Source organism: Emydura macquarii, unplaced genomic scaffold (genome assembly GCF_026122565.2).
Source record: "Emydura macquarii macquarii isolate MOO-44397 ecotype Brisbane River unplaced genomic scaffold, CSIRO-AGI_Emac_v2 contig_476, whole genome shotgun sequence".
NCBI lineage: Eukaryota > Metazoa > Chordata > Testudines > Chelidae > Emydura > Emydura macquarii.
In genome coordinates, this window is record NW_027130613.1 from 264,662 (window position 1) to 285,767 (window position 21,106).

The 21,106-nt window shown below is 39.7% G+C and overlaps 1 protein-coding gene across 4 annotated transcripts in view; it reads left to right on the forward strand.

Moving 5' to 3' along the window:
• The window catches only part of GABPA (GA binding protein transcription factor subunit alpha), a 55,386-nt gene that overhangs the window by 4,556 nt on the left and 29,724 nt on the right, over positions 1 to 21,106 (forward strand). For all 4 annotated transcript variants that reach the window (XM_067538208.1, XM_067538209.1, XM_067538205.1 and 1 more), the window contains exons 3-4: positions 4,560 to 4,704; positions 9,113 to 9,197. In XM_067538208.1, the coding sequence (XP_067394309.1) occupies positions 4,560 to 4,704; positions 9,113 to 9,197 (230 nt within the window). The remainder of the gene's footprint in view (positions 1 to 4,559; positions 4,705 to 9,112; positions 9,198 to 21,106) is intronic.

Below are 21,106 nucleotides of genomic sequence, written 5' to 3' on the forward strand. Positions count from 1 at the left end.
CTTTTTGTCTCTAACCACCTCCTTTACTCTGTTAGGCATGGTTGCATTTTTTGATCCTCTTACTTTTGTTCTTTTGAGATGGGGAAAGAGGTCATACATTTAGTTTGAGCCTCTGTTGAGGTGTTTTTAAAGAGTTTCCAGGCAGTTTGCAGGCATTTCACTCATGACTGTTTCTTTTTAATTTCCATTTAACTAGCTTCCTCATATTTGCATATTTCCTCTTTTTGAAGTTAAATGCTGCTATGGTGGGTTTCTTTAGTATTTTTCCCTGTACAAGGTTGTTGAATTTAATTACATTATGCTCGCTATTGCTGAGTAGTTTAGCTACATTCACTTCTTGGGCTCAGATCCTGTACGCCACTTAGGACTAAATCAAGAATTGCCTCTCCCTTTGTAGGTTCCAGGGTTAGCTGCTCCAAGAATCAGTCATTAATGGTGTGTAGAAATTTTAGCTCTGTATCTCAACCTGAGGTGACATGTACCCAATCAATATGAGGATAGTTGAAGGCCCTCATTATTATTGAGTTTTCTGTTTTTGTAGCCTCTCTAATCTCCCTGAGCATTTTAGTTACTGTCACCACTCTGGTCAGGTGGTTGGTAGTATATTCCTACTGCTATACTTCTATTATTTAAGGATGGAATTTCTAACCATAGAGGTTTAGTGCTTTTGACCTGGATATAGGAAAATCGGACTGCATGAAAAAAATATTATATAATTTATTTTACTATGCAGAAAGGAAGCCATAACACAGTAGATGTAACTTACTTAGTACCCAATGTATCCTGTTGTTAGTTGTGACTGCCACTTCTGATCTTCTCACCACATTATGTAAATATTCTTTCTGTCTTAGAATTTCTTCCTTAAGCTCATTTACTCTTTGCTTAACTAAATGATTGTCACCTTAAAACAAACTTACTGTAGAAATGGAAATCACTTTTAGAACTGAACAAATCATGAAGCAGCAATTCAGACTTCCATATACTGCTACAGTGTATGATGGGTCTGTACTGCTTGTGATTTCTCAGTCATTTTTTTCTTTCTCTGATACTTTCTCCCTGGTTCTATAAGTTGATTCTCTTCCTTTCCTTTTTCACTTCACTCCCACTTCCTTGACAACTCCCCAGGAGCGAGTTTGTGAAGTCTGCAGCATGTGTACAGCTGTTAAGTCAGTATGTCCTTCTCTAGCTGCCATTCCCAACTGCTATAGAAACTTCTGGTTCCTACCTTCCACTGTCAGCATGCCATCACTTTTCCCATCAAAGGGATGTAACCCAAAGAAGTTTGTGACTAGAACAGTAAGGGAAGATAATCAGATCCATGATGTTAACAACAAAGCCACCATTGCTGCAAATACCAGAGATTAAAAGTCTTTAGCTCTACATGTTACCTTAATTTTCTGTCCAAATCTGCTCCTACTGCCTAATTAAAAAAATGTGGCTGTTACCTACGCTTGAAGAGCTTCCTTCAGGTATTAGCCACTTCGTATTGGAGAAAAACATCACTGGACAACATAAGTCTAGCCTCTAAGTCTGATTTCCTACTTATGTATTTTTAACAAATTGAGTACATGCCTATATTTTGTATGCCCCCTCTGTGCATAAGCTCAAGGTTGGATGTAGGATAGGAACCCCAAACAACTTATTGAGATGTCGAAGAGCCTGTGTCAACAAAGTTTTACTAGTAGGTGACAAAACCAAGCTCAATCTTCAGGTTTCTCCTTGTAGGATGCAAAGTCCTATATCCTTTTATATTGGCTGCAGTGTACATGGAGTTTGACCCATTCTTAATATGAAAACTTTGATTAATACAAAAATGGAAACATAGAATGAAATTTTTCTACCTGCTCCATACTATAACCATTTTCTTTCCATCACTGAATAATGTTCTTAGACAGGTGACTGTTTTATCCGGCTCTCTGTCCTTTCTATATGCTGGCCTTTAGACTTGCACCAGGAAGAGACTAGATACCTACTCCGCTCTGGAAGTCATGGGTGCAAGTGAGTCACTGCAGTGCTCTGTATAAATGCCTGAATGCTATTGCACTGAAGCCCATTTATCCTTCCTGGGACTAATTATTCCCTCATCAATTTCTTGGAGATTCAGAAGGAGAAAAAATTATTTAAAAGATGAAAGCAATTCATCCCCTTCCCTGGTTCCAGGTGATGCTGGAGTCGCTCTTACCTGCCGGGTGGATTTCTCTGCTCTTTCTGTTTCCCTAGTCTGTTAGTTTCTTCCCTTTCTCCAATTCACCATCACTCCCCTGGAGCCGTATTGCTGTTGTGCTCTGCCCAGCTCCTGTTAATACTTCATCTCCTCGCTCTCCCGTGACCAGGAGGAGTTGGGGGAGGAGGGAGAGGTTCCACCTTCTCTTTATTTTCCAACTGCAATGGAACCTTCTGATTCCAGCATTCCATCCCTTTTCAGTTTAAAGGGACGTCACCAAAGCATTCTGCTTGCTCTTGTGCGTGGGGTAGAGAGAAGGAATCTGGCTGCGGGCATATATTTTCATTACGTTAACAGCAGTGTCACTATTGCAACAAATACCCGAGTTTATTAATATTATGCAGGAGTTCCCAAAAGGGCTTTGAAAGTCAAACATGTTGCTAATCATTTTGAATTGTCACGTAATTATTTAGTCCTGGGTAACCGTTGATTATGCATCCTAGTAATGATCTATTTACCTGGATGGCCCAGACTTTGGATATAATGAAATAGATATTTTATCATAATGTAATAGCCATTAACTCTGATTCATGGAATCCAAGGACAATCCATGGAATCCAAGGAAAAATGTGTATTTATGTGGACTTTTATTTGTGGCTGATCATAGTGCCATCTACACAAACAACTTGTTTTAAGAAGGATTTTGTGTTGTGTTTATTACTAATAAAATAACAGTATTTTATATCAGAATTATGTTTGTTTTGTGATAAAATCTGAATTTTATGAAGAAAGTGAAATGTTGATGGGTGCAATATCATATTTATTTTATCATTATAACTATCTCACTACTTTCCTTTTAAGTGCTTGAGTTTAGTAAATGATCTCTAGAGAGAGAATCCTTAACTGGGTTTTTGAACAAGATGATTTTTTGGCATTTTAGTGTCTTGACTTTTTGCCTTTCCCCCCCTAAATCTGTTCTTTTCTTTTTGTTTGTGTGGAAATATACATACAAAGGTTTTTTAAAAATCAAATAAAACGATATGTTGAGCTGTGTGTAGATGCAGGTATCTGCCTACACAGAGCACCTTGCAGGATGTGTCCTGTGTTACCCCATCTGAAAAATGTGGGTATTTCCAAACGCATTACCTGGTTTCTGTACATTTATCTAGTTCTTTGTCATTTGTTAATCTTAAAAGATATAGAAGTGAACAAGCATTATCCTCATTTTACAATTGTTCTAACTAATTAGAGATTTGGGGAAAAAAATTAAGTCAGTGAATTGTGTTGTCTTAGTATTTCTGAGATCAGGATTCTGCTCCCATCTTTGCCCCAAACCTTCTACTTAACTGTTGACAAGTCACTTAAATTCTGGTCACTTAAATTCAGTTAGTTATGGTATTTGGAGACCTTTGGAGAGTGCAGGAAGTAGCCATTTCTATCTCTTTTGACTTTCTTACATAATTATTTTTAGTCATCATGTTTGGTTTGATTTGGTTTTCATTTTTCATTTTTACTGGCAAATTTCTTGTTTTAAAAAATGGCAGATTTTAAAACATTTTACTGTTTTTGCCACTGATTGCTGCCTCTTGCACTTGCCAATTTTAATATGTTTCATATTTTAATTGTAATGGGATATAATTGGGCAAACAAAACAACGTAGACATTGGGTAATGGGCAGCATTTTTTGTAAAAAGCCTTTTTCAATTCTTACAATCTCAAAAAGCACTTATTCAGAAACATTGCAGTTTCTATTTACAAAATAGCACTTAGTTATTAAGATTAACTATTAAGATATAAATAGTTTAAAAAACTGCTTCATTACAATTTTTTAAAATTAAAAAATAGCTGGTGCTCAGTTTTAAGAAATAGCAACAAACTGTTTGAGATGGGATACAGATGTAAGACAAGTCCAAACTTGCAAATCAGAGTGTCTTTTTTAAATTACTTGTAATTCAAACTACTCACACAGATCGCTGGATTTAAATTAAATTCAACCACTTGGGAAAAGAGACATGGGTGGCATTGAGTAAAACATTTGCTCACCCCACCTTCTCACTAGGCTTCAGAGCCAGAGCTCCAGCTCCAGCCCCAGCCCCAACTTCAAAGGCTGTCTACAGCTGTTTTTAGAGCACTACCCTGAGTGCTGCAAGCCCCTCTGTTGATCTGGGCTGGGAGGTTTGCTGCTGCAGGCTGTGTATACATATTTTAAGTGGGGTTTTCAATAAACTATTAACATTTCTGGCGTCAACATTCACTTTTGCATAGCTAATCTCCAATTTTTTTTAACTAGCTATGGCTTTTATTACTATAGGAAAAAACACAGCTAGGGCATTTTCAAAGCTGTTTTGTTTAACATCCAGCTAATGCTCCTTTCTCTCATCCATTGGTGTTTAAGCATCGTTGAGCAGACGTATACCACAGCAGAATTTGTGAGTCAGGCTATTGACATCAATGAACCAATTGGAAATCTTAAGAAGTTGTTGGAACCAAGACTTCAGTGTTCCTTGGATGCACATGAAATCTGCCTGCAAGATATCCAGGTAAATCAAGGAGTGGTGGAAAACTACTTTTGAGGGTTCAAATTGTGCTTTGAGAATAGTTCTGTATATTCAGTCCTTTCCATCCATTCTGTTTGTATAGGGAATCTCAGTCATCAATTTGTTTAAATTGGTTACAGTTAAGAGTCTAATCTTTCAAATGTCAGCCTCATCAACTGTTTAATCTGTACACATTAATTACTATGTTCCAGAGGGGTAGCCGAGCTAGTCTGTATACAGCAAAAACAACGAGAAACCTGTAGCACTTTAAAGACTAACAAATTTAATTTCTGCAGGCATAAGCTTTCGTGGGCTGTGAAATGGGTTGCAGCCCACGAAAGCTTATGCCTGCAGAAATTAAATTTGTTAGTCTTTAAAGTGCTACAGGTTTCTTGTTTTTATTAATTACTAATTTACTGCAAATAAAACTGGAAAACTTCCAAAGTTTATGTCAGAAATGTATATCAGTAGGAGAATCTCATATCAGTTTTTTTTTGGGGGGGGGGGGGGGGAACTAAGCATTAGAATTTTGAAAGTACGGATCATATCTTGAAACATAATTGTTGGTATATCTTAGGTCAAGTGGCTTGACTGTTCCCTTAAACTCTTTCCACTTGCCGGTGCCTGAGAGTTGCACTTTCAGATTTTCTGAATTTAGAAGCCAGTAGAGCTTTTCACAGCATTGTTTTATGTTTTCTGGTGTTTACAGGCCTAGTTGTAAAGATTGTTCTGCAGTTATACAAAAACATATTATGATTTTTTTTAATGTATGTTTTTTAAATAAATGGTTATGGTAGTGTTTCCTGGATGATGATTTTTGAAATTCAATACAATTTGATTTAGTTACTTTTATAAAATTTAAATGATACAGCCATTAAATAAAGACTTGGCAACCTTTCTAATTTCTTTCCACTCTTGTTAATACATAAAGGTTCTTTAGAGTTCCAGGAAAGGTTATTGGCATACATTGAAATCACTTCAATTCAACCCTGGTTAGGTAGTAACAGGGAGAATTAAAAGGAAGTATGGAAGATATTTGCTTGCCTTGATGTGTGGTTACTATTCACCATGCATAAGACCCGTATATTCTGGCATTTCTGCTAAATTTCTGTATAGGTAGTTACTACAGTATGTGTACATGTTTCCTTATGTGTAGAATAGGAGTTGCTAACAAATGCTTGATTGCACCAGCTGTAGGAGTGACATTTCTAGTGATGAGAAGTTACCCTTCTCTTTTCCCAGGGAGAAAACATGAATTTTTACCTATTCGTACACTTTGCCTTTTCCCTGTTGTTGATCAGAAATGCTCTAGACGTCAGTTGTAGGTGAAGTTGTAATTCTGAGTTTCTTTCTGATAAGGCCATTTTTTTCATTTAAGTTTATAGAATAATAAGTATAGTTTTTCAAAAGGCAAAATGCAGGAATTGAATAGCAAATATTAAATTATTTTTTTTCTTCAAATCCTTATTCAAGTACACAAAAGTAAACAACTGTAGGAAAAAATTAGATCTCTTCTAGCTAGATTCATTGTCAGAGTGTAACAAAATTCTTTGCATAATAAAAAAATCAAACTTAATTTTTCTGTAACAAATATTTCTATCAGAAGATATATTATTAAGGACACAAAGGTGTATCAGATATTGATGTCTGAATTAGATTCTTTAGTGACTAGTATTATTATTTTTATGAAGCTGAGGTAGTAAAAAAGGCTTTGTTGTCAGAGTCAAAAAAATATATAGTTTATCTTTCAATTAAATTAAGTTTAGCAGGAAACATTACTGAGGTCTGAAGGCCCAAAGAAAAGAACTCAGATAGTAAAGTTGACTTTCTCTACTAAGAGTTATTTCAGAGCTCAGGAAAAATTGAAAAGTTATGTTTACTAAAACTGCAGATTACATTTTTGTTTGACCTCCCTCATTATGCTAATATTGAGCTATTGTGATGTGAAATGACTAGTCACTTAGTTACAGCATGTTTGACAAAATGTATTTTAAGGGATTAAAGTAAATTTTCAGTATATCTAAAGTACCAATTAATAAAGCTAAAAAGGATGTAGTTTTAACTAATAGATCCTCAGCAAGACTCTACTTTCAAATTCTCAAAATTGTAATATTTGTTCATCATAATTCATCATGGAGGATTTTATTAGGCTTACAATCATTATATCTGTCATCCAGTTAGCGCTCTTACTTTCACTCCCTGCACAGAAATCTCTAATCTTACCGTTTTGTTTTTTCAAAACTCTGTAGTACATTGTTTGAAGCAGAGTCTAACTTACTGCAGAGATTCACCTGCAGAGAGGTGTTGGCAGTGGAATATGATGAAGACCTGGAATAGTATTTATGTTCTGCTAATTTAATTGCTTGTAGAGCAGATGTAACCAAAGGTAATCACGGAGGACACTGGATGGAAAGGAAGTATCTGTTCCCAGTGGTGTTAGCCTCATTTGGGGTTTTAATTAGATCAGTGGTGAAAAACCAACTGCTTCTTTCCTTTTCTGTCTCTTCGACCAGGTCTACACTAAAAAATAGCTCAAGCTAGCTATGTCACCGAGCAACATAGTTAAGCTGACTTAGTACCTGGTGTAGACAGCACTAGGTGGATGGAAGAATTCTACAATTGACCTAACTACTGCCTTTTCAGTGGATTAACTACAGTGGCGGGAAGACCTCTCCTGTCACTGTAGTGAGTATCTACACTGAAGCGCTATGGCGGCACAGCTGCAGCACTTCTAGTGAAGACATAGCCTTATTTGATATAATAATGAAAAGAGGAAGGGAAAGATAAGGCTCCTTTAAGAGCCAAAAACATAGGTAATGACTCCCTCACAATAGAAATGCTTCTTTGTAGTGGACCTCACAATGTTATGTCCCAGGACATAAAAAATTTTACCAACACCTAAAATGGAACTTGGGTTGGGGAAGATGACATTTTTTCCCCTGCTAGAGAAAAAAATACAGAAGTAAAGGTGGTCTCGTTGATGTCCGTGATCATGGCATAATAGAAGCAGCCTCTAGCTCAGAGGTTTTCAAACTGGGGGACGCAGAGTAACGTCCGGGGCGGGAGGGGGCAAGCAGTGATGCCAGGCGCTTCATGCCAGCAACGCCAGCTGGGGCTCGGGGAAGGAGTGCCACCTCCACCCCCTGACTCACCTCAGCAGGCCACCCAGCCTTCAGGTCAGTGCCAACATCACAGCAGCCTCCACGCCCAGTACTGGCTCTGCCCACAGACACCATCGCACATGCCTTCCACCACCCTGAAAATCTGAGAGGGGAGGGGCAGGTATTGTCTATTTTTGTCTTGGTTGTAGGGGGTGCAACCAAAAATTGTAACTCAAAGTGGGGACTCAGCTCAAAAAGTTTGAAAACTACTGCTCTATCTGGTTCCCAGTAGCAATTATAACTGGTGAGTGATTGGGGCTGTTAGCCCTATTCTGTGTCTTCTGGATATCAGATAGTAAGTCTCTGATGGAAATAGCTCCCAACTGGTTCCACATAGCGGCTTGCGAGTGAGATGTCACTTTTGAATTCTGTTGTACTGAACAAATCAGTAACGCACTGCTTTTTTATATACTGTTTAGTGAAATAAATTACTTTCTGCAGAAAGTTTGTGTACAAGAAAGGAAGATAGTACTGTAACAATAAGAGTGTTAAAGTCCATGTCAAAGATGCATTAAAGGATGAATCAGAATCACTGCCAATGTGGCATGATGCAATATTTCAGAGGCATATAGCTAAGGAAGCAAAGATTGTCTACACAAATATCTTTGATTGATGTGGTGAGCGACCATTAAATAGTAGTATTATGTATCCATATTAAAGGGACACTGTCAACTTAAAAATCACACTTTTGTGTATTGTTTCAGTTACCATCTAAGAATAGAGAGAGAAGTGTGTTTCTTTTTTACTTTGTGCATTTTAACAGTACATTGTTCATAGTTGGTTTCACAATTTCCCATACAGCATTTTCGGGGGCTCTTTAGTAAAGCAGCAAACTGCTTTTAACTCATGTCTTTTAAAACTGACTAAAATGCAAATTGTTGAGAGTCCCTTTAAAAACAATTTGTAACTGGAGCTGCTGTTAATTAGAATGGTGTAACATGTTCCTGTTCTGAATACAAAGGAATAACATATGTTTAAATAGTTTGTATAATTTTTCTTCTTTAGATTTCAAATTTCTCTGGGTATAGAGCATGTCTACTATGACTTGTACAGTGCTGCACATGCTGTAGGTGATACTAAAAATATTTGCAGAGTCTTTATTTAAAAATATTTGATATCTCTAGTTAGGAACTCAAATATTCTGATGCCTTAACATAAATGCAGAGTTTTGAACTGAAAATATAAGATAACTTTATAAAAGCATTAATTACAAGACTAGTAATTTTTAAAAATTTCCTCCTTGTATCAAGCTGGACCCAGATCGCAGTCTTTTTGATCAAGGAGTAAAGACAGATGGAACAGTACAGCTTAGTGTACAAGTCATATCCAGACAAGGTAAGCAATTAAGCATTTTATTTGCTATCATACAAGGTAAGCCATATTGTAGGTATATTTATGTTCAGACATTTCCATTTTTAACTGTAGCATTGAAAATATAACTGTACTATTCATGCTACTGTCGGCTGATTTTTCAATTGAACACCATAGGTTTGTAGAATGACAGTTAAAATTTGTCATGAACTGATGTTTCTGCAGCCCAAAATGTGTCTGTCTTCTGGAATAACTTCATATAAATCTCAAACTAGGAAAACTGTCTAAACTGTTTGGACACATACCCAATGTTTCTTCTTCTAGTGCTGATCCCTATGTGTATTCCACATGTGGGTACATGTGCTCATGAGACTGGAAATTTCTAGTAAGTAGTGTCTGTTAGTTTGCACCTCTGTAGTTGTTCCCTTCATTCTCCATACCAAGGCCATAAGGGACAGTACAGATTGATACCTCTTCAATTAGTTCTTACCACCACACATTTTGAGTTGGAATCCTCTGGGTCCAAAGCTATCTTCACATAGTCTTCAAAACCTGTAAATATGATTGTATGTATTTAGTATTCTTAGCATTTTAGTGATTTTTATATTCTAGTTAGTATAGTTTAGTTTCTTCTTGCCTTGGAGATCCTCTTCTTGAGGAGAAGGACTATGCCCAGAGTCACAGGGTTTAAGAACTGTTTCATGCCCTTTCTTCTTGGTCAGTAATGAACACCTCTGTTGCCTTGACTGCTTTGAGGAGTCTCGTGTCTCTCTGTCAAGTGCAGCTCTGCTGCTCCTTCCTTCCTTAAACCCATGAGGAGCAGGAGTTTTGACTAAGGAAGTACCACATGGAAAAGGCCAGTAGATCCTATTCAAATGCAGGCCAGCAAGCCACCCTCCGTCTCCTGATACATCAGCCTCAGTCTGTGAGCAGTAGGCTCCTGGACATCTTGCAGCCCTCTGGCCCCAGCCAGGTGGCCCTCTCTGTAAACGAGGCCATCATGAAACCAGCCAGGGCAGTTTGGCATATTCCTGCTTCCTGTACTTTCACCCCGAAAAAGGCTGAGGTGATATTTTGAACCTGCTAAAGGGGCAGAGTTTCTGTTTACTCACCCTGCGCCCATCTCTCTAGTAGTCCAAGCAGCCACAGAAAGATCTAAGTTACAGCATGCCAAGGCACCCCCTGCAGACTAGGGCATTAAATGCTTCGATCTTCTAGAGGGAGGAAGGTATTTTCGTATGTCAGCCTTCAGTTTAGAATCGCTAAGTACTATGTCCTGTTAGAAAAATATGATTTCACAAATTACTCCAAATTCTTGGGGTTCAAAAACAAATTCCCTCAGGAGGACAGGGCCCAATTTTGAGCCCTCATTGATGAATGCAAACTGGTAGCTAAAACCTCTCATCAAGGTGCAATACACACAGTTGATACCGCATTTAGAGCTATACCTGTGCTGATAATTATGAGGCATGAATCTTGGCTGTGCTCCTCAGGAGTTTCACAAGAAGGTCCAGAATACTATTGAGGATTTGCCCTTTAATGAGTGCAATCTCTTCAATGAAAAGACTGAGAAGTCTTTTACACTCACTAAAAGATTCCAGGACAGCCCTCCACTGCCTGGGCATTTATACCCTGCCCCCAAAGATAAAACACCACAAACAAGAGTATAAGCCAAGACCCCTCCATCAGCCGTTCTACTACCAGTGCCCTTACAAACCGCCATGCAAATGACAGAGGGTACAAAGATCTAGTTGTGCAGCTTCTCCCACCTCAACCAGAGCTGCTCAACCTGCCCACCAACCAGGATTTACTTTGATGGGATGCTTGAGAGCCACATAACTTTATTAATGCCATTCCCTATGGCCTCCTGAAACCTTTGGTGGCCCTCTGGCCCTTTTTGCCTACAAGAGGAGAGCAATAACAATGGATAAGTGGGCACTAGAGATCATCCACTTTGGCTTACATCATCAGGATTCTCTCCTCTGTCTCCCACATTCCTCTTTCCCAGCGCTCTTCAGGGATGTGGAGTACACCGGGGCAATCACTCTGCACAAGGCACATGAATGACTCAGGAAAGCAGGATGCATATTAATCTCGTAGAATTAAGGGCAGTCCATCTAGCCTGCGATGCGTTCTTCCCACTTATGCTGTCCCATCATATCCAGGTAATGTCAGACAACAAGATTACTGTCTTCTACGTAAACAAACATGGTGGTGTGATATATCTTCCTTTTTGTGTGGAGGCAGTCAGTTTATGGAATTGGTGCCTCAAGAACCACATCTTACATTTGGCAACATATATATTGGGTGCACAAAACTCTCTGGTGGATAATCTCAGCAGGCATTTCTCCCTGGACCACAATAGTGGGAGATGAACTGTTCCATCCTGAATGAAATCTTCATGCAGTAGGGAAAACTGTTCTGGGACCTGTTCACCTCACAGACGAACAAGAAGTTTAACATGTACTGCTCCAGAACAGCCTCGGGCTGGGACTCCAGGGACAATGCCGTTCTGTTATCCTAGACAGACCACCGGAGGTATGCCTTTCCTCCCATCTGATTGCTAGCACAAATTCTGCAAAAGATTCATCGTAACAAAGTTCAAGTCATTCTCATCACACCCAGCTAGCCCAGACAATTCTGGTTTCTGAGCCTTTTAAAAATGTCAGCATCAACATCTGAGTCTTCCCAGATTTGTTATCTCAGCAGAATGGCAAAATCAGACATCCCAGTCCAGATCCTCTTGACCTCACAGGCTGGTATTTGGATGGGCATCAGACCTACAGCATTCATGTTCAGAGACCATACAAACTATGAATAATCAAAGCCGAAAGGCTTCACCAGAAAATGCTATCTAGCTTTCTCTACTTGGATGCAAGAGAACCAGTTATCCCCAGAAACAATGGGTATTCCTACTATTTGAGATTATTTCCTCACCCTCAAGATGTCAGGACTTTCCATTAGCTCACTGCAAGTCCACCTAGCAACCATCAGTGCCTTCCGTCTTTCGGAAGAAGGCTATTCTATTTTTACTCACCCAACAGCAATCAGATTCCTGAAAGGTCTCATTAAGACCTTCTGACCTATGGTGAAACCTACACCATTATGGGACCTCAATCTTGTATTCTCAAAACTTACCAGACCCACCCTCTGAACAATTGGCCATGTGTTTCATGTGCCACCTCTCCATAAGTTCACCTTTCTAATCACTATCACACCAGCTAGGAAGGTGACTAAACTGGGAGCACTCATGGCTGATCTGCTATATGCCACATTTCATAAGGAGAAAGTTTCCCTTCACCTCCACACAAAATTAATCGCTAAGGTAGTTGCTGAGTTTCACAACCTATTTACTTATTGGTATTCTTTCCAAAAACCTCATCCTTCCAATTAGGAGAGGAGACTTCCATCTCTCAGCATCAGATGGGCTTTAGTGTTCTATCTGCAAAGAATTAAACCAATTAGGAAAATGCCTAGATTATTTTTCACTACGGCAGAGTGATCATCGGGACAAATGTTATCTGTGCAAAGATTCCGTAAGTGGATCTCTGGCTGTATAATTCTTTATCAGCTGGCATGTATTCCTTCTCCAGATGAGATGAAGGCCCATTCCACTAGAGCACAGGCAACCTCACTAGCCTCTCTTCAAAAAAGTACCTATACTGGAAATTTGTAAGGCAGCAGCCCAGAGTTCCATCCATACCTTCAGGTAGTGTTATGCTTTAGTCCAGGCCTCTTCTGCAGATTCAGCTGTTGGGCAGCAATATTACAGTCATCTAAACCAACTGTATCTATACACCCTACTCATGTTTGAACACTGCTTACCAATCACCCACATGTGGAATACCCGTAGGGACCAGCACTTAAAGAAGAAATGCAGGTTAATTGTAACATGGTTCTTCGAGATGTGTGGCCCCTATCTGTATTCCACTATCTGTCCTTCCTTTTTGCTGGTGGTAAGAAGAAACTGGACAGGCATCAGTCCATACCGCTCTTTATGCTCTTGGTACTGAGCATGAGAGGAGCAGCTGCGCAGGTGTAGATCAAAGGACACTACTTGCTAGAAATCTCTGGTCTCACTCGGATACACAAGTGCCCCATGCACCTGTGGAATACACATGGGGACCAGCATCTCGAAGAACCTCCAGTTACAAGTAAGTAACCTCCATTTCCCAGCTGGTTTATGCTTGACAAATGGCCTTTGTTCTCTTACCTGTTTTCAGTCACAGTAGGGTTCTGGGGATTCCCCTTTCCAGAACCATTTACTCTCTATTTGTCAGATCCCCAGCTCCACTGTCTCATCCTCAGAGTGCAGGTTTTTATTTCCAGATCCTCCTACACAGATGTGTGTTATCTTTCTGGACACAGTCATAGAGTCTGACTTCCTGTATATCACAGACCATCAACATCACCCAGCAACTGCACACTAAATTTGACATAAAGAATAGTAGCCATCTACTCCTGGGAGGGATTTAAAAAATAGGCACATCTTCTAAGGGGTTAAGAAGATGGCTATTAATTCAGGCCACAAAGTTGCATCTCACTGTGCTATGGTTTCCAGTTTCATTAAGAGGAGCTATAATCAGAAACTTCTATTTAAAAAAACCTACAGTAGAAGGGCACAGCAAAATAGCTTATGCAGGCTTCTCCTTCTTCCCCCTATTTTCTTTAATAAAAAAAAAAAGTCAAATCAAGTCTTGACCAACATTGTGGCTGTAACTTCATTTATAATTTATGTAAACAATCCCCCATATTGTGTTAGAAACCCAGATACAAGAGCATTTCACTAGCTTGTGGGAAAACAGATTAGGAAGGGTTTGACTGTCCAGACTGGAGAAAGGAAGAGGAAACAAATGGCATAGATAGAAATAAATTTAATATTTTAAAATACTTCCAGTGTCAGTGATCTGTAGTGTCATTGGTAACATGGGAAAAGAATTGTTTATCTTGACAAGTTAGTGTGATTATTAAGAAGAGGAAGCCTGAGGTGAAATGAACTACTGATTTGGAAGCAAGAATTAGCTCTTTTTTCATAGTCTTTCCATCTTGTGGCTGGGGTTTCTGTGTATTAGATTGAGGTTGTCTTTAGATTTCAGTACATGCATTACAAAAGTAAGCTAGCAATAAACTTCCAGTGCAATAAACTGGTGCTGATGGTCATTGTGGATTGGATTTCGTTATTTCTTATAAGAGGCAATCTGTTATGTCAGTTCAACTGTTATAAAAATGTAATATAAGCTGTTTGTAAATACAATGAACAAACACCAGCTGCTAAATAATCATACAGTTCTTTTATAGTGTCTTTCATACAAAAGTGCCTTGATTCATGTCAGAGCAGATCATCAGTAATACAAACGCCAACAGATTTCAATGCATGTCATGGGTTGGCTTTCTAATTTTTGGTTTATATTTTTAGTTAGTTTTTGGTGGAATTTTTTTTTAATCAAACCCACCTCTTGGTTTTAAATATTAAACGCAGTGTTGAGTTTTCTCTCCCCCCCCACTTACCTTCTTTTTGTTTGATTGGTTAATTTGGTGGGGACTCCCTGGGTATTCAATTGGAGGGAGCAACTGGATATTTACACACCATTTTGCGTGTGGTCTAGCCTCTCTACTGCTCTCCATTCAGCCTCCTACAGCTCTGAGAAAAGAGTCTGAGGAATAGAGTTACATTGTGTGTCAAAGAAGCCACCATAAAAATTGCTTTCAAAGGCATCTCCATCTTAAGGGGGGGCCCAGCAATGACCTACTGATATTATCCAGCTGCATTTTTGGACCATATGTGAGCTAGGATTTCCCTTGTTTTCACTGCCTATTTTCAGTAGGTTTGGAGTATTATGCAGAGAACAAGTTTCACTTAACAGCGTTGCTTGCATGCAAACAGCACATATGATAGCATATGACTACAACTTTTCCTGCATGTTTTGAGACATGTCTTAGCATTATATCAGCATTTGCATTCATAAAGTATAAAGACTATTATTTTGGAACATAGGAATTCCCGTGTCAGATTAAACTAGTGGTTCATCTAGTTCAATATTCTGTTTTTTTGACAGTGGAAAGAACCAGATGCTTTAGCTAAAGGTGCAAGAGACCCTGTAATGAAATGACCTGCCAATGGGTGTATTTTCTTCCTTAACCAAAGCAGTTAATGATTAGCTTATGCCCTGAAGCATGACTCTCTGTCCCCTATGTTTTTATCATACCTTATATAACTTCGGATGTTATGTGCAGCACAGGATGTTAAGAACATCTGATACTTTGAACTAGAAGGCCTACTTTTCAGTTGCTTATAACTTTTCTAAACTTAAATCATTCAGGCTGGTATTTTCCATGCCAAGTGTCTGCTTACAGTTTGATCTATCTACAGAGCGTTCATCACTTTTGATATTCATGTTTCCAGCATGGATAAAGCAGTAGATTCATAGTTTTTTGGCATGTAGTCATTTGACAAACAGTGGTTTGTTTTTTATCATAAGAGTGAGTAGTTATCTCTAGAAGAAAAAATTTTAAAAGCTTTATTTATTATGCCTGATTCATTCTTTGAGGGCTCAAAAGAGAGACCTTTAACTCCTGACTTTCCTAGTATAGTTCTTACCTTTTTTTAAAAAATCACCTGTAGTTGCTGTATATATTTTTTTAAAAATTCTGAGATGGCCTATTTAAATTCTTTAACTGGTTTATAAAGCTCTTCTTTGCTTTTATCAATCTTAATGACTATTTCTTTGTTTGATCAGCTACTTTAAATATTGGTACTGCTTTTTATATGTTTCATGTCTCCTTGTTCTATATTTTTTACTCTTTCTCCCTTACACCTCCGCACTCTGTGTCTAGGTAGAAGTGACGGCCGAATTCTGCAGTTCCACCAGTATGAATCTAGTTTTGCCATTGAGTAACTGAAAGCAGAACTTGTCCCATTGATGGAAATGTTGACAATATGCCTTAATGATAAGGTCAAATAATAATACCTAGCTCTTATGTAGTGCTTTTTCATCCACAGATCACAGCTTCTCATGTAATAAATACATAGAACAGTTCATAGAATCATAGAATATTAGAGTTGGAAGGGACCTCAGGAGGTCATCTAGTCCAACCCCCTGCTCAAAGCAGGACTAACCTCAGCTATATCATCCCAGCCAGGGCTTTGTCAACCCTCAGCTTAAAAACCTCTAAGGATGGAGATTTCACCACCTCCCTAGGTAACCCATTCCAGTGCTTCACCACCCTCCTAGTGAAAAACTTTTTCCTAATGTCCAACCTAGACCTCCCGCCCTGCAACTTGAGACCGTTGCTCCTTGTTCTGTCATCTGCCACCACCGAGAACAGCCTAGCCCCATCCTCCCTGGAATCCCCTTTCAGGTAGTTAAAGGCCGCTATCAAATCCCCCCTCATTCTTCTCTTTTTGCAGACTAAACAAACCCAGTTCCCTCAGCCTCTCCTCATAAGTCCTGTGCTCCAGCCCCCTAATCATTTTTGTTGCCCTCCGTTGGACTCTCTCCAACTTGTCCACATCCTTTTTGTAGTGGGGGGCCCAAAACTGGACACAGTATTCTAAATGCGGCCTCATCAATGCCGAATAGAGGGGAATAATCACTTCCCGTGTCCTGCTGGCAATGCCCAATATGCTCTTAGCCTTCTTGACAACCAGGGCACACTGCTGACTCATATCCAGCTTTTTATCCACTGTTACCCCCAGGTCCTTTTCTGCAGAACTACTGCCTAGCTCGTCGGTCCCCAGTCTATAGCTGTGCATGGGATTCTTCCTTCCTAAGTGGAGGACTCTGCACTTTTCTTTGTTGAACCTCATTAGATTTCTTTTGGCCCAATCCTCCAGTTTGTTTAGGTCACTCTGTATCCTATCCCTACCTTGCAGGGTATCTACCACTCCCCCCAGCTTAGTGTCGTCCGCAAACTTGCTGAGGGTGCAATCTACCCCATCCTCCAGATCATTAATAAAGATGTTGAACAAAACCGGCCCCAGGACCGACCCCTGGGGAACTCCGCTTGTGACCGGTTGCCAGCTAGACATGGAGCCATTGATCACTACTCGTTGAGCCCTATGCTCTAGCCAGTTCTTTATCCATTTTATAGTCCATTCATCTAACCCATACTTCTTTAACTTGCTGATAAGAATACTGTGAGAGACCGTATCAAAAACTTTGCTAAAGTCAAGGTATATCACATCAACCGCCTTCCCTACATCCACAGAGCCAGTCACCTCATCATAGAAAGCAATCAGGTTGGTCAAGCATGACTTTCCCTTGGTGAATCCGTGTTGACTGTTCCTGATCACCTTCCTCTCTTCCAAGTGCCTTAAAATGGATTCCTTAAGGACCTGCTCCATGATTTTTCCAGGGATTGAAGTGAGGCTGACCGGTCTGTAGTTCCCCGGATCCTCTTTCCTCCCTTTTTTGAAGATGGGCACTATATTTGCTTTTTTCCAGTCCTCAGGGACCTCCCCCTGTTGCCACGAGCTTTCAAAGATAATAGCCAATGGCTCTGAAATCACCTCAGCCAACTCCCTCAGCACCCTCGGGTGCATTGCATCCGGCCCCATGGGCTTGTGTGTGTCTAAGCCTTCTAAATAGTCTTGGACCTGTTCCTTCAGCACTGCGGGATGTTCGCCTCCTTCCCATTCTGTGCCACCCAGTACAGCAGTCTGGGAGCTGATCTTGTCATCACTTACATTTTGAATGTTAATTTACAATGTTTAAAATCCTCTTTTTAATTGATTCTTTAAAGAAAAAATTTGGTGCATGGCAATTTATAGATTCTTACGGTATAGAAACTATTTTTGAATAGGTATTCTCTAATTTTGTTTGATTAGGTTTATAGTTATTTTCTGAGCAATTTCTATCATTTCATTTCTAAAAGGACTATTTTTATAATTTTAAGTAGTTTTTAATACTTGGGAAAGAGATACTGAAGTCTTACAGACTTAAATACTGTATCTCCACTAACCTGTGAATGGTGGACAGCAGCAGCATACCCTTCAATCTTGAAGCCTGCCCGGGTATGACAGAACTAACTGAAGTGTGTGACAAGTTACCGAAATGTGGAATATCTGGGGGGGGGGGGGGGGTTGTCATCATTGCATTGTGGTTGGCAGATTATAGTGTTGATCCAAAATGCTGCTGCTACGGTAAACTTTTCGGCTGCCTTACTGATCATATCCCTCCCTTGGCTTTCCCATCTTCTTCAGATCAAGCACAAGTTTGTCTTAATCTGTAAGATCTTTTATAAGTTAGTTTTTCCATACCAATGAAATCTGAACATTGTCAGCTTTACTATCACTCTGTCAACCATGCCAGCCTTCCTCTGTTTTAGTCTGCTTCTCCATCAAAACACCTTTGAATATTTTCCCATGTTACCCCTTTTATGTTGGTCAAAGTCTGCAAAGCCCCTATCTTCTCCTCCTTCAAACTGTTCTATACTACTTAGTGTTGTGAATCTTATGGAACAACTTGTCACGCTGCCTGGTATGGGTCACAGCTGAGTGTGCCAAATTCAGGACAGACTGTAAGAAATAGAGCAGACACTCTCCAAAATTTGTGGTTTATTCTATTATTAAAGGTCACCAAGCAGGTAACAAAAGTGATCTCCTATATCACCACACTAGATAACAAGAAACCAAAACACAATCCCCTTAAGGCATTCCAGCCCGGGGCTTACCACCCAGACAACTGCACTTCTGTGATAAATGATTATTAAAACCAGAAATCACATATAATAGGTTCTTCCAACTCCAAGGAGTTGGCTGTTCACCCCAGGTCACTATATACTTTCAGGATCTCCTCCAATACCACATTGCAGCCAATCGTTAGTAAACTAACTGAAGATTTATTTTAAAAAAGAGAGCAATTAAATGGTTAAAGGAATAATATTCATTACAATTGATTTCAGAGGGTATGTCTACATTGCAGAGTGAAGATAATTTGTTTTAAATTGACTTTGACCTACCGAATTTTAGAAGTCAGAGGAGCGTGTTCACACCACGCTCATTGCGTCTGGGGATTGCGTCTCCACTAGCCATACTTCGATTGACAGTCAAAGCAGTGTACCGTGGGTAGCCATTCCACAGTGCAACTAGCCTCAGAGGCTTTTGGGAAGGTTGTTGTTCTCCCATGATGCAACATACTCCTTCCCCATTTCCCTTCTTGTCCCAGTCCAAACAAACAGACGATCGCCTTTTTGCGCCATTTTTTCAAACCCTTCACTCTCTACCGCACGCATGCCATTGCCTGAGAGGAATGGAACCCGATCAGCTCTGCACTATTATTGTGAGCATCACAAACACATCAGGACTTAATCTGCAGGGACGAGACAGGAGCTGCAGTACTAAAAATTGCGATGTTAGAGGCCACCTTGCTACAAGCCATAGTACGAAACAGTTCCTGTTTGCTCTAGGCTATCATGCACCATCTGCAGTTGGTGGAGCGCCACTTCTGGTCCTGGGAAACAAGCAGTGACTGGTGGGATCGCATTGTTATGAAGGTGTGGGATGATGAGGGTCATCAGTCCTTTGTTCAAAGCTTCCTTGTTGTTAGAAATCAGAGTCCAGAGAAGTGGAGCAGGATTGAAGACCAAGAAGTGATATCATGGTCTCCTTTTATACTTTCAGCCCAAGTCCATGGAAAGTTACTGGCAAAAGATGGAGTCTTACATGACATGTCCTTATCACAGGTCCTTATATGCTTTGCTGAATCATGGGGCATCCATTGCCTTAGTGCTTTCTGAAATGTCTCCAGGAGGGGCTCATTGGGTGAGCGGAGTCTCTTCAATGGCCTGTTTACACATGGATAGCCCGTCAACATGTGGATGGCCCAATATATAGGGATGGCTAGTCTTGCTGTAAATTTGCCTTGGGGGTGTTGCCCAAGAACAAAACATATTTGAGTTACAAATGCATAGCCAATATTCATTATACAAATATGGTGATGATGATACATGGATTTAAACAGGATAATCATACTTAACAGATTATAACTTTCCCATTGATGCTTTACATGACATACTTTGTACAGGATTTACTGCAGCTTTGTAACAGTGGTGACTGAACTAGTGCAACTACTTATCTTCATGACCATGAATAGGCAACAGTGATCTGAGACCAGTGCTTATTATATGGAATAATCTCTGTACTTTTTACTTCATTCTCTCAACCCCTGTTTCTGTTTCATCTACCTGTTATCTCTTGTCTTGGAAGGTGTCCTCTTTTGTACAGAGCCTTGTATAATGGAACTGTGATCTGTGTTTGCAACCCCTTGTGTGCTATTGTAATACAAATAAGTAGTTCAGGCTTTCTGTATATACCTTAAAGAAATTTAAAAGGATACACATCCTTTCTTTTATTTATTTTATATATATATAAGGAGACATAAAATGAAAAGATGCATATAATATAAAATGAAAGGGTGTGTGTGTGTGTGTGTGTGTGTGTGTGTGTGTGTGTGTGTGTGTGTGTGTGTGTGTGTGTGTGTGTGTGTGTGTGTGTGTGTGTGTGTGTGTGTGTGTGTGTGTGTGTGTGTAATATACACACACACAAATATAAACATGTCCTGTTCAGGTGAGTAATCCAGTTACTGAAAGGTTTTTAAAAGTTTTATTGATATCTAAAATATCTAATTCCCCAAAGACTCCTAAGTTTGTTTACAACAGTAATTCTCATTATCTCACAGATAAACAAAATATGAACCATTAAATCTTTTTTTGGTTTACTGAGCCCTGGTCTACACTTACAGGCGATTCGGCGGCAGTCAATGGGAGTTACGCAAGCTACACAGAGTAGTTTGAGTAACTCCCGTCGACTACTGTGCTTCCCTTCTGCGTGCTGTCTTCACTGCACTGCGCCGACGGGAACCGCGTTCCTATCGACACAGCGCTACGCCACTTGAGGGAGTGGTTTTACTGTGTCGACTTTTGGATCGACTGAG